The sequence below is a fragment of the Rhinolophus ferrumequinum genome, chromosome 12 (assembly GCF_004115265.2).
Source record: "Rhinolophus ferrumequinum isolate MPI-CBG mRhiFer1 chromosome 12, mRhiFer1_v1.p, whole genome shotgun sequence".
Lineage (NCBI taxonomy): Eukaryota > Metazoa > Chordata > Mammalia > Chiroptera > Rhinolophidae > Rhinolophus > Rhinolophus ferrumequinum.
This window is the reverse complement of record NC_046295.1, coordinates 33,687,331-33,713,880: the sequence shown is the minus strand read 5'-3', so window position 1 is coordinate 33,713,880 and position 26,550 is coordinate 33,687,331. Positions and strand designations below refer to the sequence as shown.

At 40.1% G+C, this 26,550-nt stretch overlaps 1 protein-coding gene across 6 annotated transcripts in view; it reads left to right on the top strand.

Moving 5' to 3' along the window:
• The window catches only part of SMARCA2 (SWI/SNF related, matrix associated, actin dependent regulator of chromatin, subfamily a, member 2), a 162,410-nt gene that overhangs the window by 122,402 nt on the left and 13,458 nt on the right, over nt 1–26,550 (top strand). For 4 of the 6 annotated variants that reach the window (XM_033122457.1, XM_033122460.1, XM_033122459.1 and 1 more), the window contains exons 28-31: nt 5,970–6,187; nt 14,432–14,485; nt 24,328–24,433; nt 24,900–25,001. In XM_033122457.1, coding sequence (XP_032978348.1) covers nt 5,970–6,187; nt 14,432–14,485; nt 24,328–24,433; nt 24,900–25,001 — 480 coding nt within the window. Of the gene's footprint in view, nt 1–2,707; nt 2,810–4,104; nt 4,201–5,969; nt 6,188–14,431; nt 14,486–24,327; nt 24,434–24,899; nt 25,002–26,550 lie in introns of those variants that run through there. The other 2 variants (XM_033122462.1, XM_033122461.1) reach the window with 2 other exon arrangements.

The window sequence follows — 26,550 nt, the reverse complement described above, 5'->3', positions numbered from 1 at the left end:
TCCACCCAAGGGAGCTGGAGCATAGTGCATGCCTAACTTGTAAGAACAAAGATGTCAATACATTGTGCTCGTTATGTGGTAGGATCTACGCGGCCAGATATTTGCTGGGGCCACTATCTACTAAATCTAAAAGTCATTCTCTGAATTGCGTATTGTGCTTATTACTGCTGAAAAGGTACCTTATGGGTTCTTAGTTGATCTTGTGGCTAAAACAATTTTCATTTATACTTTTTTCCCTCTCTTCCCCACCCCACATTGCTTTTACCTGACATAATGTCCTAATTTGCCTTGTCTCAGTTGGATAAGACGTGCGTCCCCTTTCCCCTTTTCTCCCTGGATTTCCTTTTGTAAGCTTCCGTATGCCATAGGGGGAAAGAGAGAGGCTTGGTTTGTTTTTGTAAAAGTGATCTAAAGTTATTGAACAAGAAACTGAAAAGCTCATTCAGTTAAACTGAGGCCCCATTCGCTTCCCCTTTATGGCCAGCGTTGTACATTTCAGTCCCCAACTCAGGGAGAGCTGAGAGTGCAGTTGGCATCTGAGAGTGCAGTTGGCATCTGAGTTGCCTGACGAAGGAGTGAAGAAATGAGGTTCTATTGAAATAATATGTCATCAGTTATAATTGTACCACCATGAAAAAGGAAAAAAAAGTATGCTGAAACATTCTTAGTCTTCAGACAACTTACCTCTTTTCTTAATGTTTGTTATTCAAATTAACAAAATTAAAAAGTTTGTGAATAGGTGTGTGCTGTATACAGGAAATTTTCATACATCGTGGATATTTCCTTAATAACGTTTGAATGGATAAGGATTTTGAAAAAGGCTTCTAGTCACATTGCTTAGGGCAAGACTGAACGTGCTACCTGTTGAAATACTGTAAGGTTTTAGTTTAGAAGGAAAGCTAGCAAGATTTCATTAGTATTGTGTGCTGTGTGTTAAGGTTGTAGGAACATGTATGAACCTGCAGTTGTTGGTTTTTTCCTGTAATATGTAGAGAATTGATTTTTTTTTTCTGGGGCCTTTTTTGTTGTAATGGTAAAATACACATAAAATTTACTATTTTAATCATTCTGAAGTACATTTTACCACATTGCTGTGCAACCATCACCACTGTCTGTTCCAGAACTTTTTCATCATCCCAAACTGAAATTCTGTACTCATTAATCAATAACTTCCCACCCCCGCCCCACGACCGCACTGTTCTCCTTTCTTATAAGTGGAATCATACAATATTTGTCCTGTTCTGTCTGGCTTATTTCACCTTTGGGGAATTTGGAGGATGGTAATAATCAAAACTTAAAATTTTCCAAAGTCTTGAGTCTGAAATTCTGTATCTAAAAGTGCTGCAGTCTTTATTAAACCAAGTGCCTAAAATGATAGGTCATTTTAAGCAAGAACTCCATGTTCAATTTGGTTTTGCTATTGTTAAATACTCCTATTATAAGAAAGTTTCTCATATATGACATCTTAAATTTTCTTTAAAATTCCATTGTTTCGTTGTTGCTGCTGTTCTTATTGTTTGGGGGATCATTACCAGTATTATTGGCTTCCAGGCTCTCAGCTGGGCTTGAGGGAGGTGTAGGCTCCCAATATTGGAATCAAGTTTCGTGATGTGTGAATGGTCCATAGGAAGCGCTAGTATTAACATGACGCAGTTCTTGAAGGCTGAGCCCCCTCAACGCTGTTACCCCACCTCCACCCCCAGCAGCATTCTAGGGTCCTCTCTGGAGTCCGGTTACAGCTCCTAAGGGAGGAGGATCCCCGGAAAGAGAATGGGTCGCTGGGCAGAAATGTGATATTTAAATATGAGTTAAGTATTACAATACTAAAATTCCCATTTCATATCCAAGAAATTCCCCATGCATTGTCTAGATGTCTTTCGAATTGTTCCTTTCAGTTTCCCCTGAGATGGTCTGTTCCACGGTAAGGGCTGTGCCACACTGCTTGATAGACTTGGGAGATGCTGAGGTTGTCGGCAACCACAATGAAACAATGCAGCCGAGTTGGCTTGTGGCTTTTGTTTGCTTGTCCCGGTTTACCTATTCATAGCCATGGACCGGTTCTCCTGTGTATTGTGTATTGTGAAGTCATGTATAACAGCACCTCATTACACCACAGGTTAAGAAGAGCAGGATAATGCCGACTTTCTGGACTGTCTTTCACTAAAAGGCGTAGTGTGTGTCAGGATGATCGGGGCACGGCTGGACCCACGTGTGGCTGATTTCCAGGTCTGCCCTGTGCTTTGCAAGCTGCAAAGTGGTTCATCTCAAACAGCTAATCCTGCATGACCTCTCCTGCATTTTATCAGAACCTACACACTGCTTTCTAAAGAACTAACTGAAGGAGTTCGCCTGTATCTTGTTCTTGCACATCCTGTGTCATGAAAAATGTGTTCTTTAAAAAAAAAAAAAGAAAAGAAAAAGAGAAGGGAGGGAAAAAAGGTTGCCATCCAGTGGAGGAAGGAGTAATTCCCAGCTTCATTCAAGAAAAACGCAAGCTGAAATAATGCTTAACTATTTTAACTCGGCGGGGGATTTTTATCCCCTGAAGGGTTTTTTCAGTGACATCCGGAGCCAACTGGGTGCAGTGTGCCTTTAAGAAAAGAAGCGCCTCACCAAACTTCGCTGTAGTTGTATCTCACCGTTTGCGTAGGGAAGGAAAGTGTTAATTTCTTATTTGTACACTTTTTTTCCCCCCGACTTCCTTCCTATTCACTTCATTAAATCTAGAGGCAGTTCAGCATGGGAGCCGTCTGTATGTTGAATTAGGGCTCGCACTCTTGCGCAACACGTCACCAGTCGGAAACTGGGGGTTTGCTTCTGTGATTTATTTCATTATTGTGCTGGTAAAAGGTTTGGGAGGGAATTCTTTTTGGGGTAGTACTTTTAGCATTGTGTAGCAAGTTTTTTCTTTTCTTTTTTCCTTTTTTTCTTTTTTTTTTTTTTGTGCCCACCCCCCCAGCACTGAGTAGAGTCAATTGAGCCAGTTTTTAATAAGTAATTTTTTTAAAAAGAAAAGAACAGTTTTAAATGTCCATGAATAATTTTACTTACATGCAGGAGTAATCTTACTCTACTCTTTATGTGCGAAAAGCCTGAGAAATATTTAGTGAATTGATTTCCATTAGCAAAAGACCCTTAGAAATCCCTGAACATAAAGCACTGCATATGGATGTGTTTGGGGTCTTTGGGGAAGAAGGAGGATGTTTTGTAGCTCTCCGCATTCCTGCATAAAACCTTAATTTAAGGGGAATAATGATCAGTACTTTGTGTGTTTCCGTGATTACAAAACCTAAATTTAATAGGAATCTGCACGTATTAGCAATTGTAACAAAAATTGTTTTACTAGTTCTTTTTGCAATTTAATTTGTTTTCGCTTCTTAGCTACTTAGATTTAGAGATTTAAAAGTCCAGCTATCACAAGCTTATGCTTTGTTCCTTTTTTGCAAAGTTAAGGGGTGGGGGGTGAGAGTAGAAATATCCTTTTCACAACTTCCCCCTCTTCGTTTATCCCACTGAAAAGAAAAACAATGAAATTTTTTACAGCATGAAACTGAAAGTGAAGTATAACAGTTGTTCGGGATTTTCTTTAAAGAGCAGAATAACATTTTATTAAAATATTTGCATTTGAGAACATGCACATTGCTTTTACTGACATGCATTTAATGAAAAAAAATTCTTTTATTAAAAAAAAATCATCTTAGGCTGCTCCAAAATCATGCAGCCTATTTTTTTAAAAAGCTCTAAAATGAGGTTTAAAATACAAAAAAAAAAAGCATACCTTGTTTTAATTTTTTAAAATAAATTTGAATATTAATTTGTTTTTTTATTGGCTTAATTGTTACAATGCGAGTAAGAATCAGGAACCGCCTGAGCTAAAATCTCTAATTCTGCTGCCTGGAATAATAAGAGGGGAAAAAAAATATGATAAGTAGTTGTCAATATTAAAACAGGCTGAAGGAGGAAGGCTTCGGGCCTTGTAGTAGGTAGAATGAAACAGCAGATTTGAGTATCCACAATCCTTTCAGTATTAAATTTTCAGTAAAATAAAATTACTTGTATATGAAAACATAGCCTTTCCCCAGCTCTCTTTTTTTTCCTGATCAGCTGATGAAGAGACTAGCAGCTCGCTGCTTTGCTGGCTTGTTAATTTTATCCCCACTAACTGTGATTTCCGATAGCCGGCCTGCTGATAGTGGTAAGGTAAATATCCTTTTTCGTTGCCGTCTTGAAGATTCAGTAGAACTACATCCCAGGCATGTGTAGGTGTGTAACACATCAAAAGCCGGTGTTCTCCGTATTTCTGTGTGCAACTGGGTGCTTGAGGAGAGCAATACCATTAACTGTTGACAGCCTTGCATGCTGTATTTATTATTAGCATGTTCAGCCTCCAAGATTTGCGGGGACAATTTCCTTTTCTTAATCTTCGTTTAGCTGCACGGTGTTTAGCTGTATAGTGGGTGTCCTGCTTTTAGGCAAATGAATATTAATGAAATAATGTGGAGCTTTTTTTTTTTTTTTTCTTTTGGCTTTTTCCTCATAACTCATCAGATCTCGCCTCCTTCATAGTGGTTATCTGAACATTGTAGGATCGTGATGGAAATTGTCTTTTGATTATTAAGGCCTAGGCTCAGACTGTCCCTTAGGATTCTATTCTGTCTGTGTGCATGTTGCTTCTATGGGTTTGCACATTGGAAAATGCATAGAAAACATTTCTTTTTAATCCCACTGGCATTTTTAACATGCCAGGTTGTTTTGTGTTCTGCACCAGGTTTTCTTCACAAAACCTTTCTTTTTCAGGAGGCATTGTACACAAGTGAAAGAAATTATGTCTGAGCTGTAATCACTCTTTATATTGATTGTTATACTCACATGATCATAAATATTAGCCATGTTTGGTGCTGTGGAGAAATGAAGGTAATTGCCTTATGATTAGAGCTCTTTCAGCTACGAGAAAGGATTGATTAGCATTTGCATACTGGAGGCAATATTGAGAGGCAGGAGGAACAAATAACAACATCAGTTATTTTGTGTGAGAAAGCAATCTTGAAATATAATTTAAAGGTTTTAAAAAATATTTTTCTTTCCATGGTCAAATTTTCTTTTATCTGTTATGGTTTCTTTTTTCTTTGCAGTTTTTTTTTTTCCCCTCCCCTTCATTTTTCTTAAGTTTTGAGGTTTACCAGAAAAAAAAGTTTAAACTTCTGGGTCTGTCACATGGATCTTTTAGCCATATGAGCAGGTTTCTTTTATACCTGGTTGTTTTTATAGCTATTTTATTATCTCTCTGCATTAGTGCTGCTGGCTGTGGTTTAAAGCAAGCGTTTGCAGGTAATTGGAAAAAAGTGTTTGTTGTTTGTGAGTGTGTGTGTTCTTTATCGGATGATTTAAGTGCCTTTACAAAGGAATTTGGCTTTGTACCTCTCCGTTTCCTTGTTTACTAATTGCTACGTTAGAACAAAATCTGGATGCAATTTTGATTTATGTTGTGAATCATGACTAAATTGATGTAAAATCTTAAAGAAGAATGGTCAATGCTTACATGATTTTAAGGATGTATTCTTAGGAAAATTTTTTTCTTCACTTTTTTCTTTTTCTTTCCAGTTTCATCTTTTCCCCTCCTTACAATAATGAGACAGTTAAGTTCTTTTTCTTATATTGAGCCAAAATTTTATTTAGATTCAGTTATCTTGAAACACATAAATGTATAGATCTTCTCATATTTGTCATATTCTTTACTGTTAATGTTTCTGGCCTTCATCATATTTTACTCATGAAATAGACTTGGGCTAAAGATGCATTTATCCAATATGGTGGTCTTCCCTTTTTCTTCTTAGTCCACTGATTACTATTAACTTCTATTTATTTTTTGTTAGTTTGTTTCACTTTATATTAATTATTCCAACTGTGTACATGTATATATAGTTGTCATTCTCTTGTCTTGAATTTTTCTCCTTCGTTCCTATTAACAGGCCATTGAAGACGGCAATTTGGAAGAAATGGAAGAGGAAGTACGGCTTAAGAAGCGAAAAAGACGAAGAAATGTGGATAAAGATCCTGCAAAAGAAGATGTGGAAAAAGCTAAGAAGAGAAGAGGCCGCCCTCCCGCTGAGAAACTATCACCAAATCCCCCCAAACTGACAAAGCAGATGAATGCCATCATTGATACTGTGATAAACTACAAAGACAGGTGAGTGTTTCACTCCTTCCCCATGATCTTCTTCACCAAGACCATAGTGAGACCACCTCAGGAGCAAGGTTTACCAAGGTGCACACTGGGACCTTAAGTTCTTTCTACTTTTTGTTTCATGGCTTTTATTCCAAAGATACCACGAACCTTGTGCTAGGTTCAAAATGGCCACTCCTGCTATTTTGTATGATGTTTTACCATATAGTTTTTAAGATACTTGGAAATACAAGTTTAGATTACAATTTTTTTTTTTAATCTAAACTGGAGAAGGATTCTTAAGGATCTCTGAAATACCGTCATTTATGTGGAAGGATTGGAATGATTGAGTGAAATTATACTTTTGGGGATAGTGATTAGAGAAAGAAGAGTCCTAGCATATTTAAGGTAAATATTTCATATTAAGTCTCTGTTTACAGCCAAACAAATACTTCATCAAAAATATTGTTCCTTCTTTCCTTCCAACACACTTGAGTTTCTGAGCACTTGTTTGAGCAATCTTCTACTTCCTAATACTATATTGATAGCATGGTATTTCAGCAAATCTACCTCTTTTTCATGGACCTTTTGAATGTGAACTTGGAGAACTGTGTACTGGACAATGTCCACAGACCATTTTAAACAGGGAACAATTATTTGAAAACCAAAGCAAAGGTGCCCAGCAAAGGGTGTTGGGCAGCCCTATACAGTAGATAAACTAGTTATGCTACATTTTTGTTAGTTGATTTGGTGTCCACTTGATAATCCTGTGATACAGTTTTAATGGGAAGATCACATCCCATTCCGATTGAAAAATTGATAGGAAACAAAACAGACATTTTATTTCTCTAAATTGCATAGTGGTATCAATCATTTTTTAGTTACCTTTTTTTTTTATTATTTTTTTACGTTAGTGTTGCTCTGTATACCTGGAAGTGTTTAACACAAATAGCTAAGTTGTGATTTCAGTTTTTCATTGTGACTGTAGTGCATGTGTTATACCAGGGAGGAAACCTCAGTATAAAGATTAAGTAGTGTAAAAAGCAAGAAACTTTTAACCATAGAGTTTTATTGTGTTGTTAAATCTTTATTACATTATCTGTAAGGGGTCTTCAGAATTAGTGACAAATGGGTGGAAAGAAAAGTATGTGAAAGAGTCAGAATTTCTTGCCCCTCTTTGCCTACCAGGTTTCTTAGGACTCCTGCTTACTATTTTTACTATTTTTCTTTTTTTTTTTTTTTTTAAAGTGTATCCTCTCAGAATTCTGAAGTGTCCACAAAGGACAGCCCCATTATATTGGGTTTGGATGAGCTATTCATTGACACAGGGGAATGACAGCAATACAGGAAGGAAAATTTGGCCACAAATTCATTCTTTGACCAGTGTGAACACGCAAACTTCCTTGGAAACCAGGAATCAGTAATTCTTCCTGTCATGTTTCTGTTTACCCCCAGCCGGACTGGGAGATTTGCCGCAGTGCGAGAACAGTTTCCACGCAGGAAGCCAGCTTGGACAATTATGCCTTATTTTATCAGCCTCTGGTGTAAAGAAAAAAATAAGTACAGAGTATCACTCTGCATATACCTCTTAACTTTTTTGGCATTGTTTCAGGAGAACGAAATGTCTATTTCTTTGACTGGGCGGGCCTTGTTACTTGACAGGCATTTTGTTCATGACCTGATGAGTGAGTCTCGGGCTGCTGTAAGCACTGAGAAGAGCCAAGACAGCCCTTGGAGGTTTAGGAGCTGGGCCTTTTATTCTAGGTGATGGCTATCTCCTCCTCTAATGGCACGATGTCGGTGAACCACATAGTGCCAACAGATTGTTTTATTTCATGTTTCGTGTAGTTTTAACTTTGTTTAAAGCAAACACATGGAACTAGAGATGTTTTTTTAATAAAACTGCAGAGGTGTTTTTTTTTTTTTTTAATCCCCCTTTTTGTAAAGCCTAAATATCTAGCAGCACTCTAGCCAACTTTCCCAAAGGTAACGGTCGGTCAGAGTGAAGACGTGGCTACCTCCTCCTGTCATGCTCTAATTCGCCATAATCCCCATCACCCACTATGTTCCTCGAGTATGAAGTGTCAGTTACTATTTATCATGCTTTTCACTCCTGGCCTACTTCGCTCATTTACATTACCTGCTGGCTTCATAGTCTTTTGAGTTCACAACTTACATGGCTATCGACTGACCACTTTCCTAAAACCACCCAAAATACAAAGTAGTGTACAGTTAGGTCCCTTAAGCCTCAGCTAAGCATATGACAGTAGTTTAGAGCACAAGCTCTTCTCTTGATTTGACTACCTGTGTTTGAATCCTAACTCTAGTATTTCCTAGCAGGGTTGAGGGCAGGGGGCAGTTGGACAATTTACTTACCCTCTCAGAGCCTCAGTTTTAACATCCACAAAATGGAATAATTACTGTACCTGCCTCTAGAGGCGTTATGAGGATTTGATGAGTTAATACAACCCAAGCTCTTTGAACAGTTTAATTATTAATAATCTGCCTTTCAGACTATTTATAGTTAATCAGGTGGGTGAATGGAGCTCCGAGCACTATAAAGGAAGTGTTTGCCAATAGGGTTTCCATCTTTTTATTTCCAGGACCAGAAAATGCATTTTCCCTGGGACTGATTATTGAGCAAGTCTTTAGTTGTACTGTACTGAAAGGATGTTTAAATATTTCAGCATGCAGACGTTGAGTAGTATTTTCCCCCCACTTCCTCTGGTTTTATTTATTTATTTTATGTTCCCTTTGTAAAGCACCCTCATCAGGCCCATTCTGTTAGCTCCCACATTTAAGTACATGCTAAGGAATGTGTACTACATTTCCCACCGCTGCATGTTTCATGTATATTTCATGTTAGTAATCCTCTAGAAAAAGCACTTATTCTATTTATATTTTTTATGTCTCTTACCAAACTTGGTACTCAAGTAGGAGGCACTCAACTTAGGAGGGCCTTAAAATTAGATATGTTATCATATTTTTGGTTGGTTTTAGAAAATGCTGCTGGGAAATGTACCTCTCCATGTGTTCAGATTTTTGCACCATTAAAGTCAGCTACTTATAGTAACTCCACCTGCCTGGGAAAGAAATGCCACCTGTTCGAACCTCCCTCCCTATCACCTCAGTCAAATGTTAGGGCTCTGACAGTGGTGCAGATTATCAGTGCGTTCAGTAAGACCTGCCATCTATACTTAACTGATATATAAGAATTAATTAGCTCTCGTGAGACAGTTTTTTCAAAGTTCTTGAACGATTCTGGGACAGATGTATCTTTATTTTTTATAAAGCACTAAGATAATGTAAGCGTCTGTCTATTGCCTTTGTTTTCAGTGCCAAGCCTCATTTTGTTTAAAGGAGGATACTTCATAAAATGTCACCCCAAAGAACCAATAATTGTGTACGATTCATAAATGTGAAATCTTTCTGCAGTAATTGCTATTAGAAGTAGTACTGGTCTGCTGCTACTTGTTCCCACGGTTTTATTTCCCCACGTAAAAAACTTTATGTCAAGTAGAATTAGAAGGCTTTGTTTTGACTTGTTAAGCATGCTTTGTTTTCTGCTTATGTAGAAGGCTTTTAAAATACTATTCTCAGTGTATAAGCTATTTAACCCTAAGGCTCTTTGAAAAGGGATTCATCCTCATTTGCATCTGTACCCTTTTAAATTGTCCCTGGGATGAGATGTAGAATAAGAAGGTGAAGAGTAGGGTCTGGTGGACCTTTTCCAAGACTAGAGACATGCCTTATAGTTACTTGAATAAAGAGAGAGTTTCCTCAAGGGATTCTTCATGTTGGAAGGTGTTTTAGTTCTACCTGGTCTAACTTCCCACAACCCAGATATGTCCCCCAAACCTCTGGCAGACCATCACCCAGCCTCTGTGTGGACATCCCCAGAGTTCGCTCAGCCCCCGTGTTGGGTGTCAGTTCACATCACCAAGTGACACCTCTATACACAGCAGTCATTTCCTGTATTAAGATCGATTCAGCCCTCTGACTTCTAGCTGTTTGTCCTGCTTAGACCTCCAAAGTGAATCTGTTCTCAATCTAAGAAATGACCTGTAAAACATTTGTAAACACATTCACCTCAGAACATTCTCCTTCAGGTTGAAGCAGCTCAGTTTGTTGTCTGAGCGATACCTAAAGTTTCACATCCTGGTTCCCCCTCCTTAGGCACATTCTACTTTCTTAGTGTCCCATTTAAAACAAGGCACCCAGAACTCCCAAGGCATTTTTGAGGGCTAATTGCAGGGTTGTTAGCTTTCTAATTCTGAAAAACAAAATTCTGTTAACATAATTCAAGGGTGTGTTAACATCTTCCAGCAACTTTGACACAGAATTAACTTTCGTTGAACATGTGACTTGTTGGTAAAACTCCCTCTCCCCAAAACATGCAGACAACTCTTTTCTCACTTGAGTGCTGCCAAGGTAAGCCTTTAACTAAGCATTTATTTTTTTCTGAACCTATATCTATTAATTTTATTCTTATCCCTGTGCAGTTCCATTTAATTAATTTTTGTTTCATTATTCTAGTCTACTGATATAACTGAATTTGTATACCTTTTTAAAAAATCATGTTTACTTACTTGCCTTCCTAAGTTGTTTTTGGTCATCCGAAGATTTGCTCTAAGCTATTGCTGAGAAACTTCTAAAGGGCAAAGGACAGGTCTCTATAACATGCCCCTGAAAATCACTTCAGGTTGACATGAATTTATTATCCAATAATCCTTAAAGTTGACTAGCCTTCTGTGAACTCACGTGACCATGCTATCATGTCACTCACATTTATCTGTCCTTTCTCAAGGTTATCAAAAAAGGCTAAAACCAAGATACACTACAGTTTTGGCCTCTCCAATCTATCAACCTAGAAACCCTGCCGAAAGAATGAAATGAGGTTAGCTTGCCATAGCTTTTTCTAAGAGACCCCCTACTGGTCCTTAATGATGTTATTTATCTTCTCTAAATAGCCCCTTGGCATCTGAACAATTTCTTCTAAGTTTTTACCAAGGGTCCACATCAAGCAGAGCAGCCTCAAGTTTGCTTTCTCATTTTGAAATTGGGACATTTGCTCATCTCTAGTTTTCTGATTCCTTTTCTGTTCTCTGTGAATTCTTAACCATTATTAGCAGAAGCAGTCTACATACTCTTTCAGGATGTAATTAGTTTGCATCTGGGCACTTGAACTCATTTGAAATGTCTTCATATGTTCTTTTCTATCAGTAGCTTTTGTTCAACCTTTACTATGCGTTGCTTCTCAAGTCTGAGCATTGTTCTCATTCCTGAAGAATCTGGAATCAGACTATGAGGTTATTGTCACCTCCACCCTCTCTACCAATTGTTCGAAGACTGTCGCAGAAGCATCCCACTAGAACTGGCCATGCTGTCTGGGTAGGGTTTGGACTTTAGGTCCACTAGCTTTGAAGAGGGACACAAGGAAGCAGTGGGGGAAGTGGGAGCTACCTTCCCGGCCTCTCGGGTGGGAGGCGGATGCAGCCGTGGCACACAGTGGGGTGGCAGGGGTAATAACTACTGGGCTCCCTCCTTCCTGAGGCTCTTCAGGCTCTGTACTCCTCCCTGAACCAGGACTGTCTTCTTACCTTACATTTCTGTAAGACCTAATGAATGGTGGAAAGCCTCAGCTTGTTCTGAATTTTAAGTCTCCTCATGTTGTAGAAAGTCACTCATTTATTTATTGCTTTTCCCCCTTATTTCCAGCCCTGTACTGCTGAGTAGGGCCAGAGGTTAAAAACTCAACAGTTTGCCCCCACCAGCTCACCGTCAGTGGAAGAGACAGCCCTCCTACCAGATATCACTGAACAGGCAGTGGACTGGGGGCAAGAGGGGGTCATGGAGCCATTATATGAGGGTATAATGACATTATCTAGTGTTTATGGTCACTTTTAGGGGAAGATAGATACATAGATAGATATAGGTATCTATGATATAGATACCTACATAGATATCGTTATCTAAGATACATAGATATATATTTACACATATCTATATATATGCATATTTATATCCATATCTTTTAACAATATTCGCTGGGGTAATGAGATCAACATTTCATTCCATTCCATTATAGCACCTTTCCAAGGATTTGGTGCACTGCAACTTAAGGACTAAGTCTACTTGTTTAATTCCTATGCGTACTGAAAAGTCCTTCATAGCATTTCCCTCACTTTGAGTAAAGCTGAGCTACTGCTTTGAAGGTCCACCTGCAGCCGACCCATTCTCCAGAAGGGGCGGGCTCTTATTTTAAAATGTTGCCTTGTCCCCAAATTTTCTCTCCAGAATGCTCTACCTGAGGTGCCGTGAGGTATTTGCCATGTCGAAGGCTTTCCCACATTGACCGTCATCCTGAGGCTTCCATCCAAGGTGGACTCTTCATACCAGTGTTCGTCTTGTCTTTATAAAAGTAGATTTGTAGTAATATACATTCTTAAAATCAAATCCATACCATTATTTAATATTCTTTTTTGGAGTTTTTTTTGCTTGTGCTTTTTTTTCCCCAAGCCACTCTGATTGCTGACCAACCGTGTAGGTCTGTCCCCACACACTCCTTATAAGCATCGCTTTAAATTATTCTGCCGGAGTTTCCTTTGTTCAGAGCCTCACGTCCCCAGTGAATTGTAGTTTCCATTATTCTCACATCATAGAACCACGCCTGTCATTCTTCAAATTATTTATAGTATGTCCTATAAAATGTCTAAGTTAGCGTTTGGCATTCCCAGGTTTCTCTTCCTTCACTGTTACACATCCTGAGGTGACACCGGTCTGTTTCGGCTTCTGTGTCCCCTTAGCCAACCCCATCATCAGCCCGCACCCCAAAAGCGTTCCCAGTTCTGTACTGTGTCCCTAACATGCACTCAGACGCCAGGTTCCATCCACACACAGGCATCTCTCCAGCACAGCCCTCCTCCTGCCTCCTCATGCACTGTCTTCCGTAGGCCCTTTCCATCACTGGCCTGGCCTGGGTCAGCTGTGTCCTGCTTATGTTTCCTACATCCAGTCGGCCCCTCATTCTGCCTGCCTTCTGGGCACGTAGCTGATCATGTCCTCCTGTTACTTAAGAACTTGCAATAGCTCTGCATGGGACATTTCAATGTGCAGCAGCTTCCTATGGAACATTCCAGTAGCCTGCCTGCTGATGATCAAACTTCGACAAGGAGAAGGATAGTCTTCCACAGTCTGGCCCTAGTGACCTCTCCAACTGTGTTTTCCTACATGCCACTCTCCGTCCTGTTTCAGACATCGCAGAGAATGCCCCATCCTTTGAATCTAGCCTGCACTTTCCTCCTCCACTCCTTGCTTTATGCTTCGCCCTCTCTGCAGTGCCCCCCGCTCTCCTCAGGCAGAGTGGGCAGTGGCTCGGAGGAGGGGTCTCCAAGTGGCCACAGTAGGTTGTGTGTACCAAAGCGTGCCGTCTGTGCCTAGAGGAAGATTTCGAGGGGATGTAGGCTTTTCTCAAGATTTGTCACTCCTGTCAGTCTCTTCTCTGCCACCACACAAAGGGACACCAACATAGCAGTTTCAAAATCCTCAACGGAAGAGGCCTCCCTAGAAGGCCCATGGAAGGACGAAAGACCTCAGGTGCTGGTTTCTTGTCATTTCCAGTTGAATATCATTAGCTCAGTGATCTATTCGAAAAGAATAGAGTCCTGAGAAGTAGAGCCAACTACCTAGGTGAAGTTCAGAAGCCGAGTTTGGCTGTTGTTGGGTGCACCCTCTGTGTGCTGGCTGCTGTAACAAAGTATGGTATCCTTTTAATGTTCACAACAATTTTCTGAGGTAAGTATTATCCCCATTTTACAAGTAAGGAGCTAGACTCATAAGCTAGAGCTGTTTTCCTAAGATCACATACACCCCTCGCAAATGCAGCCTGTCTTCCACTGCTTCTGAAACAATGGATGGAATGTGGGTCCTAAATGCCGTGCAGAACATGTGTGGAGGGAAATGGGATCAAAGTAGCAAGCATGTACGTGTTTCAGAGAAGCAAGAAAAGTCCCAAAGAGATTAGGAAATTCCTCCCCCCCGCCCCGCCCCAGTTCTGGAGAACTGTATTTTTTCAGAATGATGTTCCAAACCTTAAGCCCATGGGATCTTCCCAACAATCCCGTGAGGTAAGCAAGGCAGGTAGGTGAGGAGACCAAGGCTTGGAGAGTGAAATGAATTACCCAAGGTCGCCCAACCTGGGAGGCAGGAACTGGGCCAGGACGAGTACCCAGGTCTTCTGACTCAAGTGTTCTTTCTACTCTACCGCAGGTGTAACGTGGAGAAGGTGCCCAGTAATTCTCAGTTGGAAATAGAAGGAAACAGGTCAGGATCTGTCTTGTATTCCCGTGTCTCTAAATCCAGGTATCCCTTGGTACACCAAACAGACCAATTCCTAAGGAGTCGGAAGCACATTTCTCCATTTGCCTCCTGATCACCCCTACTTGGAGTGAGGGATGGAGGCACAGACATTCCAAAACACTTGCTGTGGCTTTTGAGCTTCTCTGTGCTGTTTCCATTTGAGGTGTCCACTCTGTTAAAAGCACTTCTCACAAAGGCGTTGGGAGCTGCCTGCGTCTGTCCCTACCTGTAGCACCTTGGACATGGGTTTCTGTTGCTTCTCTCTCCCCTTCAGTGCAGCAGCTTCTGTCTCACATCCTGCGGACCTCTTAACTCTGTGCTGTCTTGCTTTAGAGGCTTAGTGAAAAAGCATCCGCGGTGCTTGGATCTCCTGCAGTACACGAAGAGGCGTGTGTGAGATGCTGTGTCTGAGACTCGGGGGTTGATCATGGGATTGATGGGTCTGCTCTGGGCTGGCTCCTGGGTGTGACTTCTAGGCGTGCCTGTCAGATGTGGTCCTCAGTGTTCTAAGCCAGTGTGTGTAACCTTTGTGTGCCTTTGCTCTTGTTGGGTGGAAGGTGGAAATGCTTTTCTCCTAGTGACGTGAGAATGCGATGTAAGGTGAGCGGGACAGAGGGATGTGCGTGGTTTATCATGGTTACGAGTTGTTAGTAATACATAGGGTGCCAAGCAATGTATACACATTTTAAGAAAGAAAAAAACTATGTTAAAAATGTAATAATATATGCTGATAATGAAAGATGAATACCAGTGATACGTGTACGTTTGAGGTTTTTCTTTTTTTTGGCATCCCCGGTATGTTGAAAACAATATTTCTTTTCCCCTTGCAATCAGCTTTTACTTTTAAAATAATATCAATAGAATGCTTTGCCACCCATATTCCACATTTGTCAGTTGACCCAATAATTCCCTTGACAGCGTTTTTTCCCTGCTAGTTTAGGATCCAATCTAGAGCCAAGAGGAAAAAGAATTGAAGCTCTATTTTGTATTTCAGCATAAATAGCATTCACCAGGTGTGGCATTCTCCTTTATAGAAGGAGATTAAAAGTGGGGGTGATGTGTACCTACCCATATCTGTGTAGAGATGAAACTGTTGGGCAAGATTGCCATGTTTTGTTTTGTTTGTTTTTTTCTTTTTCTATTGGTGTTTAGTAAATAATTACCAACCCTGGAAGCCAGATGCACCATCCAGAGTGTGTACTGAGAGACGTTAAGAATTGTATTCCATTTTTGCCGTTATGAGAAAGAACTCAAGTCTGGATTCACATTTTGGGGTTGAAACAATAAATACTTGACTTTATTAGTTTGGGCATTTTAAATAATTAACCACCTTGGATAGAAACTTCCACCACCACAACATAGAAAGGAGGTTTTAGGGTCCAAATGGTATGATGTAGGCTAAACTCCCAGCCCAGTGAACAAGGACAGACATAAGCTCTTTTTTTCCTCTTCCATCAAAATGGTCATGTGACCATGAAAAGTGGATTAATTACAACTTTAAAGGGAACTACAAGGCTCCAGTGTCATGCCTGGGCTTTTTGAGGAGACCGTATGACCATAGGTAGTTGGGACCTAGATAAATCCATCTTTACTAACGACATGTTTAAACTGTAATTTCCAGAGCCATAGCAAGGGACTGATATCTGCTTCCTCAGGACTCTAGAGCCTGCCTTGTCCCTTACTGTCACATATGCTTCCTGTTTCCATACGCCTGTGTTCACGGCCTGTTGTTCAGAGGTTGTATTATGATGCGCACATTTTGTAGGTTATTTTTTAAATTCTTGTTTCATGGGTTCAGAAACACTGAGCATTTTCAACGTGTCAGTCTCTGTAAGTATGGAGAATGCAGGAAAATGAATAAAATGTAATCCCTTAAAGCATAGTTGGAAAGAGCTCTATAGATAATGGATACATAGTGTGAATAAAGTGTATGTGTGGGGTGCGAGGGGAGGAATGGGGTAAGAAGGGGGAAGCTTCAAGTCGACTTGTGGCAGAGTGGGGATTCCCCTAGTAGACTTGGGGGGGTGGCGGAGAAGTGGGTGAGGCAGAGGTACGTAGTTCCGGGTGTGTAGGCAGCCCTAGAGCTAGGGAGGAGCAGGACCCCTGTAGAGCCCACGTGGATCTCAGTCTGACTGGGTCATCGAAGACACGAGAGGAGGGACATAGCACGGGGCGTGAAGACAAGAGAATAAAATACTTAGAGCTGTGATTGACAAGACGTAGGGTCCGATGGATGTGCGAGGAGGAGGAGACCCTAAAGATAACTCTTGGATCACTGTGCTGAGTGGTGAGTGTGGTACCAGCTACAGAAATGTGGGTGAAATGATAAGGTGGTGGTGGGGTGTGTGTGTGTGTGTGTGTGTGTGTGTGTGTGTGTGTGTGTAGCTGTCCAGCCCCATACTCCTTCCCAGGAAATCAAAATTCTCTCCATAACTATTAACAGCCCTTGACGTTGTGATTATGTTGTTAGTATTGACTATCCCTTCAGGACCAGCCAAGAAACTCTTTCAGACAAAATTTACTTTTACCAACGTTGGCATGAGACGTTCCGTATTCTTTTTCAATGGGCCAGACAGGCTGTGACTGTGGACCTCAGGCCCAAGCACCTTTGCACTGAATCGCTCTAATTAGATTATAGAGGGATTGCCACGAAACAGTAGTGTGACCAAGTGGATACACTTTTAGAAAATCTCAGTGCTGGGGGAAGAGCCTCTCTTCGTTTATTCTCTGTATGGGATACTTCGGGCTCAGCCTCAGGCTGATAGTTGCTCTTACGTAATTGCCCACGGGCAAGGTCATAGCCTCCTGCACGGTCCCGGATGATGCTTCTCTAGAGCGTGGGGCTCCCACTTGAGTCCTGTAGCTTCTTGGAGAATTCCCAGTGCAGGTAGAGGCTCTGAGACGTTTTGCTGTAACAGTAACCTGTGGAACTTTGTTGAACCCAGTATTTCCTCAACTCTTTTGACCAACGAGCTCTCTTTTTCAAGGAACGCTATTAGTCATCCATTAAGCTCATGTTCCAGAGCGAACACTTTGGGAAAGGCTGACTTTGAGCTCAGAAGTTGCACTTAGTCCAGAGACAATCTGCTCAGGGAAATGCGGATTCCAGTACTTTAGTTTGCCCTCATTACAAATATTGATACTTTCAGATGTTTACTGGAAAAGGCTGCTTTGACTCCTGGTGGCTTGACACTTATTTATGTTGCTCAGCCAATTATACCCACATACAGCAGGTGGGCAGCCCACAAATAAACTAAGTTTGTTTGTTTTGTGAGGCACAAAAGGCCTCGCCAAGGCTTCCAGCATTAGCCTGGCCCAGAAGCCCAGGGTCTCTGCCTCTCAAAGCTCCAGGCCAATTCCAGCATAAATGACCTCTCTCTGAGGGAGGGGAAGGAATCCCAGCTGGAAATAACAAAAGTTTTACAGTCTTATAAACTGTCTTCAAAACCTCTCTATAAGTGTCTTTGATCAAAAATGGATTGCACTGAATGATGGCAGTTATTTGGGCATATATGTTCTTGTATATTCATGGAGGAAAAATCTGCCTCATTCCTTTAGAATCACACGCCATAATGACTTCCTTAAGAATTTACTAAAAGGGCCATTATAGGAAAAAGCAAATTTCCAGAGCCTTCTATGACCCAGCCCTTTAACAAAGTGACGTTTGGGATTTGCAGCTCATGTGGAGAGGCATTTGATTTTGTTTGCTTGCAAAAGCTCTGTGCTTTGGAGGTTGGTCACAATTTAGCCAAAAGGTTTGCCGAGTTTTTACTATTAACAAGTAGAGACATAGGGAAAGATCAAAAGACAGAATGGTCAGTGGAAGGGAAGGTGGGTCCTTACCTTTTGGAAGGAAGGTGTCCTCTGAGTCACGTCCAGGTGTACCAGATGAGATGACGAAAGCTGAAGTGGTGAAGTAGGTGACCAAGGAAGCAGCAGCCCTTTAGCTGTCATGTTTAGACAGATGGACAGTTAGGATCCTGTATCTGTACCTGCTACCGTGAAATGTTACGTGAGAAAAAGAGAAGCATCAAGACTTCCTGAGTCACTATTTCTAAAAACTCAAGTGTTAGATGATAAATCTTCTCAAACATCACCTCAAAATACTTGTCTAAACAAACAAATAAATAATACTCTCTGAAGCCCCGGTTCTGCTGAGCACCTCTGATTTGTAGTAATAAATTCAATGAGAGAATTCTGAAGAAATAAATAGAAACTTTATATAGATTCTGACAGTTGCAATATGTTAAAAATGTTATAGAATTATTCTGTTCTATTTTATTTATTTATTTGGCTTTGTATGGTAGAGTTAAAAGGTGCCAGTTGGTGATATGTGCTATTTATGTTGGTATAAATAAAAGTTGGTCATATGCCCCTTAGACATCGTTTCTTTGGGAAAAAAATCAGATTAGATTTTTGACTTATTGCATGTTTTCAAAGAAGGTAACCCAATAAAAGTGTTTGAGACCTACTTTATTTATGGATGATAATATGGTTCCAAATTACATTAGATCATAAATCTTCATTTTGTTGAATAACAGTACATTATTATTAATGTTTATTTATGCTCTGGCATATCTCCTTCTGGTGCTTAGTTAATGCCTTTTTAAAAACCTAGTAGAAGTTGTATTGCATTTACAATTTGGTATTGTGTGGTTTTTTGGTTTTTTTTCTTCAGTGAATGTCGTAACAAGCATTTTTCCCATTCCTTAAGGCACATTACTTTAAAGTACATAATTTTAGATTCTCTAGCATATACATATAAAATTATATATACACATATATGTGTGTATATACACATATACATGTATGTGTATGCGCCTAGATATACACATATGAGTATATATGCACATACACATATAAATATTTGTACACATAAATACACATGTCTGTATATACATATATATATTATGTATATATAAAAAATATGTGTGTCCATATTTTAGCCTAAAGTAGATTACCAAAAGTGAAACTGTGCTTCAAAGAGTGATTGTGTTTAAAACTCTTGATAAAGCCTTGGTGCTTTTCTTACTGAGCTGAGCAAGCTCTGTGTAGTCACCTAGCATTGAGGCATTTGCCTTGCATGAACCTGATGTAACCATATTTTTGTTGATAACTCAGGCATATTATATATCTACAGTTCTTAACATAACCCTTGGCGAAATTTAACAGCTACCAATTCTGCTCCCATCTCATTCCGTTTTGCTGTTACCTCATATATGCTTTAAGACGCTAGGAAGTCAGCTTCGTAGGAACATCATGAGCCAATATTCAGTAAGATTCAGATGAGAGATCTCAGTAGTGAATATGGGATACAGGTGCTCGTGACACCTAGTTTGTGTCTGGCTCAAGTTTCTGGGGGCTTTCTGGATAATTGAGGTTCTACTCTGATTTAAGTGATATGTATTATAAACCTAATAAGAATCTGATCCTGAAAAGCAGCAGCTTGCTTTCACCTACTGCCCTCCGATGTTGACCCATTTTTATAGTTTTCTTCCCAAATGATTGCCTGTGTTTGATTCCTTTAGGACTATAATAACTTCTCTGTAAAATCCTTCCAAAGGAGTATTCTAAATCGTGACATCATTTGCTTACCAAAGCAAGGTAACCACACTTTTACATTCATTAAGTAAACAAAACCTATTTCAGCTATAGTTAAAATCTCATTTTTAAAAGTATCTATTAAAAATGCTTGTTAATAGATCAGCTTGAATAGATAAAAAGCAAAATCATAAAGCAGCAAAAAACAAAACAAAACAAATCTCTCACCCAATACATCTTGGTTTGGACTTGTTGGGAAGACATAATATCCAGTATTTTAAACGACTAGGTTTCTTAGCTAGCATTTCAGTCTTCAGCACTCTTTCAGCTATACCTAAACTATAAACAGGCTGATATTGATGTAATGTTTATAATGTATGCAGTCATCATTTTAGAATTATAGTAGTATAGATGTGGAATTATTGCCGTTTGGTTTCTGGAGGTAATGGAAGAAAGATTGGTTCCCAGATGAAGCATAGCAGAGCAAATGTGTGTGTGTGTGTGTGTGTAAGCTATACGTGCAGGGTTTCAAACCACCATTTACGTAGTGGCATGGAGGGCTTTTCCACCTCACACAGCGTAACATCCTGGACATGAGTCTCTGTGTCCATTGGCCTCTGTGGAGAGGAAATGTGCATGCCCGCCAGCACCTGTAAACTCACGTTAAGTGAATTGGGTTCCTTTAAATTTGTATTTCAGGTTACACTTCTCCCCCACCCATCCTATGTCTGACCAGGGTCATGTTTCTTACTCCGAGATAGATCATTGTACAAAGTAGATCTGAAATTACAGACCATCAGTGGAATCCTTTTTTTGGAGGAGGTGAGTGGGTATCACTTTTGTGATGGGAAGCAGCGCATTTTGAAGTAACAATTTATGCTTAGGCCTGAAATTGTGTAAAATCACATAATGGAAAATGCCTTGGGGGTAGGGTAAGCATTTCAACAGAAACAGAACACCTTCCGCAAACCACTGTACAATAACTCCATTGTTCTGTTCTTTAAAAAAAGAAAACTTTCCAGCACTGGGGGAAAAAAAAGCATTTGGAAAGGTATATTGAAAAAGCCTTTGCTGAGCTTAAGTTTGAGAAAGAAATGCCAAGAATTTAAAACTCTATCAAGCTGCTTCACTTCCTTTTTTTTTTTCTTACGTTTTTTAAACCTTTAGTTTAGAAAAAAACGAATTACTGTAGTGATTCATTAATAAGTCCTACTACCGCAGTGCATTCTCTAGGTCATGGAAAAGTGGGGTGTCTTCCAGAACCTCCTGGCATTTCCTGCCTAAACTGTCTGTCAGGTTCATTGCCTGTGATAGAGATAAGAGGAAAGGTTTTGACTGCAAGCAAAATATTCCCACTCTGCATGGTGGAGAGAAAAAAATACACAGAGCAGTGTCTGAGCAGTGAGGTACTGAGAGTTGGTTTAATATTGAGAATTTCTTCCATTTTTGTGGAGAATGGGTTCTTGATCCTGGATGGATAATGAAGTATTTGAAGAAGGGAAAAGGATAGAGCCCCTTCCAACCAAGTGATAGGTCGGTCAGTTCTGGGGACTTGGATTTTGTCATAAGGGAGGGTTGGCCATGGCACTTGGGGGTACACAGAAGGAGAGTCAGGTTAACAGTACAAACTCGACTTGCAGAGGCTGAACTGAGCAGGGCTTTGAAAGCCAGACTGAGATGACTGAATGATGATGGAGCCAACACAGGAAGACTCCCTTAGCTTCCAGGTCTTCCTTTTGCCCATGCCCTCTATGCTTACGAGGGTGAAAAAAGGAGGTGGGATAGGATTGTTTTAAAACAAGAAATTTGTGTCATTTTACAGTGTTGGCCCTGCATCTCAGAACAGTCAGCTCTCTCCTTTATGAGCACTTATAACTCTGGACTTGGGTCTAGAATATCTTGTTGTTCTTTTTTTTTTTAATTGGGGAATATTGGGGAACAGTGTGTTTCTCCAGGGCCCATCAGCTCCAAGTCGTCCTTCAGTCTAGTTGTGGAGGGCGCAGCTCAGGTCCAAGTCCAGATGCTGTTTTCAATCTTTAGTTGCAGGGGGCGCAGCCCACAATCCCACGCGGGAATTGAACCGGCAACCTTGTTGTTGAGAGTTCGCACTCTAACCAACTGAGCCATCCGGCCACCCCTCTGGCAGCTCCGTGGCAGCTTGTTGTCTTCAATCTAGTTGTGGAGGGCGCAGCTCACTGGCCCATGTGGGAATCAAACCGGCAACCCTGTTCAGAGCTCGCGCTCTAACCAACCGAGCCGTCTGGCCACCCCAGGGTCTAGAATTTCTGACAACTCAGGACAGAGATAACAGACTCAGGTTGTTTTAGGTATTTTGGCCATGTTAGAAAGAGCTTTATCATACTTTTGATGCCAACCACTTATTTCTTACTTCACCAGTGGCACAGTTGAAATTAAGAGTATGTCTATCACAGGTGTACAAAGCAAAGATGTGCTCATAACCTGTCAACAGAAAAATGATACCATCTGTTGGCAATGTGGAAAATGACACTATGTAGAATACCATTGAGGGGCAGGTGTAAAATCCCAGATTACAAAGAGGTCTGACTTTTTCATTGTTGCTAGTTTATAAAGAATGCTAATTATAAAGAAGTCACCAGATAGAAATAGAAAAAGTATGTCTATAAATTGCCTTTCAGACATTCCTTTTCGAATAGGTAAAATATTTATATATATGTATATATATGCGTGTGTGTATGTGTGTGTGTATATTAATCTTAGTGATGGAAAAAGAATAGACCAGAAATTATGACCCTATGTTGAAGGTGATAATAAATAAAATGGGTTTTGTTATATACTATGTGCTATAACTTACAGGGGTACAAATGCATTTCTCAACCTGGGAAGTGGGGTCGGGGGTGGCAGGCAGTGTGAGAGAACACCTTGGTTCTTGCCATAATAATCTAAAAATCCCATTCCCTATCACACTGCAGTCTCCTTAAACGTCTTGTGTGTGCCCCTGATTTTAGTATTCATGAAGCCGATAAATGCATTAAATAAAATAAAACAGTGACACAGAAAATCTCGCCCATCCCTTTTGACAGAGGATTTTCGGTTAATTTATGCAGGCCCCTTTGCACTTCAGCATTTTCCCCACTGGTTGCTAGGCAACCGTTTGAGTTAGTGCGCATGCCTTTTTTATGATAACTGTCATTATGATTATTTTTTAATTATACAACTGGGACTATGGATTAAAACAGCATATTGTCACTCATTCTTTGCTGCTGTTTCTAGCATTCTTACACACTCCTAGAATCACTTTCTGAAATTTGCATGGCAGTGATTTATGGTTATTTTTTTGGAATTTCTGGCTTCACAAAGAAAATAGAGATGGCATCATAAGAGAAGCAAGATTTTTGTGAAAAATGACTATACCATATCTCACAAGCTATTATTGATCTGGATAGGCCAAGTCAGATATTAGGCTCTTGAATCTAAATTATGTATATTTTGTTCCTTTAATCATGTCTGCTTCTAATGTTAACTGACATTAAAAGCTTATATTGCTTTATAGTCTGTTTTTTAAAAATTATAAAATGCTAAGCATTTGTTGCTGTTAAATCTGCTTTCAAATAAAGCTACCATGCATTTGGGGGAGGGTACAGCACTAATTCCAGAAACATCAAGCATCCACACTTGCTAAATATGTTTGTTCTTTTTGACCCAAATTGCTCCATACACACAGCAGTGCAGTTACGCAAGATAAAGCGTTTCCTCTAGCAAATAATAATAAAGGTATGTGTGTAAAATACCCTGAAAGGAACAACACCGAAAAGATAGTCACTAGGTACATACAAAAGCTTTTCATTTGAGGTTCATTAGTGTATATTCTAACATTTTCTAAATATAAAGTGATTTTAAAGACAAAGGAATATAGAAATAAAGTGTGTTGTTTTGTTTTTTACCAACACTATTATTCATTTAATATTGGAATTTTGGTTGAATGGGATATTTTAAATGTTTCTATCAAAACGAAGAGATATTTGCTCTGAAAGAGGAACCCACAGTGGACTTCCATATCATGTGTGACAGAGTGGGGACCTAATGGTATCTTAATATGATTTTGAAGTTCGCACTGGGGCATTAATCTTCAGTAGAGTTGTAGAGTTTTCCTTGATTTAAAGAGCCCCATGTGTATATGCACGGGGTGCCAATTTGCTGTTTTTAATATTTTCTGAAAGGAAATAAAACCTTTCCTCAGTAGTGCATGATCTGTTATGTTTTTATTTGTTTCCCCCACCCTGCAGTTCAGGGCGACAGCTCAGCGAAGTCTTCATTCAGTTGCCTTCGAGGAAAGAATTACCAGAATACTATGAATTAATTAGGAAGCCGGTGGATTTCAAAAAAATAAAGGTAGATGTTCTGTTTACAAACTTTATTTTAAATAAAGGATAAATGTAAATTCATTGAAATGATGACAGTTAGGGCTTGGCAGTAGCATCTTGTCTGACAAGCACTGACACCCATCCAGGGCTCGACACCAGAAAAGTGGGGATGTCCTTGGGCTTTTTCATGTGTGTTATTTAATCATTGTGCTGAGAGCTCATGTTATATTGCATTTTACTTAAGAAGCTGCAGACTTTTCAGACCCATTGCTTTTCCTGTTCCCCATCATATGCTCCTTCCTCCCCCATACAAGGAGGCGTACTAGTGGGAGGGTGGTCTCTGTGAATGGCAGCCCCTGAAGTTGTGCAGTCCCACATCCCGGCAGGGTTGTATGCTGAGAAGACAGAGGGGAAAATCAGGCTGTTAACCAAATGATGATTGTTGCATTGTCTCTCCCTCTTCTTTCCTCTATTTTATACAAAATTTTCATTAGGAAAGAATTCGTAATCATAAGTACCGGAGCTTGGGCGACCTGGAGAAAGATGTCATGCTTCTCTGTCACAATGCTCAGACGTTCAACTTGGAGGGATCCCAGGTCTGTCTTTCATATCTGACATAATTTTAACCTTAAATGTGCTTATGTTCTTTTAAGTAAAAGATTTCGTTTTCTACTATATGAACCATTACTACTACCCTGGCAGAAGAAACATGAAAAATAAAAGCCTGTATTCCATGCTACCTGTGTTAAGTAAATTGCTTTGGCATTTTCAAATTCATGCTGCCTTGTCTGCACCATAGCTATACTAATTCCTGCTCATGCTTCCCTTAAAGGCTTCTAATTAGAGGAGGGATGCAAGTAAATCACTTAATGTAATGATTAAAGGTGGGAGGTCCAGTTTCTGCTTTTATAGAGATTGTATATTTGATTATATTTACCTTCGTTTTTCTGATTGTAGCCTTGCATTAAGCGTTGCAACTACTATGATTTAAAACGACAGGAAAAAAAATTGCCTTAATTGCTTACAAAAAGAAAAGTGCTTTTCATCAGGCCACTTGTGATTCTTTTTACTTCCGATCTCCGTAGTACTAAGCAAGCGTAAGAATATATAAGTAAGTGACACTGAACTTACTAAAATAACTAGGGGGAAGACACTTTCACTTTAATTGCACCTCAATTCCACTCACCTTTTGTAGGAACTCCCTTTTTCCTACCTGTTTTTCTGGCCTAATGCTCTCATACCCATGAAGAAGAAAGAGCAAGAGAGGTCAGTGTGTCCGCCAACCAGTGCAGTGTCAAGCCCCCAGTAAATTCCTTAAGCCTCTTTCCTGCTCATGCCTTTTGACCTGCGTGTCAATTCCAGTCACTACATTTGGAGAACATGGGAACCCTCAGAATGGGCCTCACACAGGCTGTACATTTCCAGGTTAATAGCAGTTACCAGCAGTAGTAGTATTTTGACCAAAATGATAGGTCTAGAAAGCAAACCTTGTGTTTTCAAGACACTCGTCAAAGAAAGTTAAGCTGAAAACCAGGACATAGAGAGTAAATACATGAGTCGACAAGGAAGTCTTTTGTGAAGGACCATTTTTGTAGCCTCTGGATAGATTTGGGGTCGCTTTATAATATTGTGGCAACATTGTGATACGTGCCCTGTCCCTTTTCCAGACCACACTCACTGTCTCACATCTGAAATGGGGTGATAAATGGCCTCTAGACTGTCTTCCCTCCCAGTCCATCCCGGATACCAGTTTATCTTTGTCCAACTACCGCCTTCTCACCCTGTCCGTCTACTGCCCAACAGCTTTGCAGTTCCCTGTGTTAAATTCTAGAATGAACTTAATCTCCAGGGGCTGTTTTCTAACGTCGTGCCTTACCCTAACTCTTTAGCCTCATTTCCTGCTGCCCTTCTTGCTAACCGGTTCGTGGTCCAGTCAGACCGGTCCCCTGAATACCTGCTTCCCTGGATCTACATGCAGTTGGAAAAAATAATACAGAGAGCCTGTGTACCCTTGACGTCATCACAAGATAGTAACATGTTGTATAACGTAGGCTAGTATTTTAACCTGGAGGTTGACACTGACACAGTCCCACGTGCATCTTTTTTATTCTTGCCTCCCCACCTTTCTCGCTTGGCTCTGCTTCC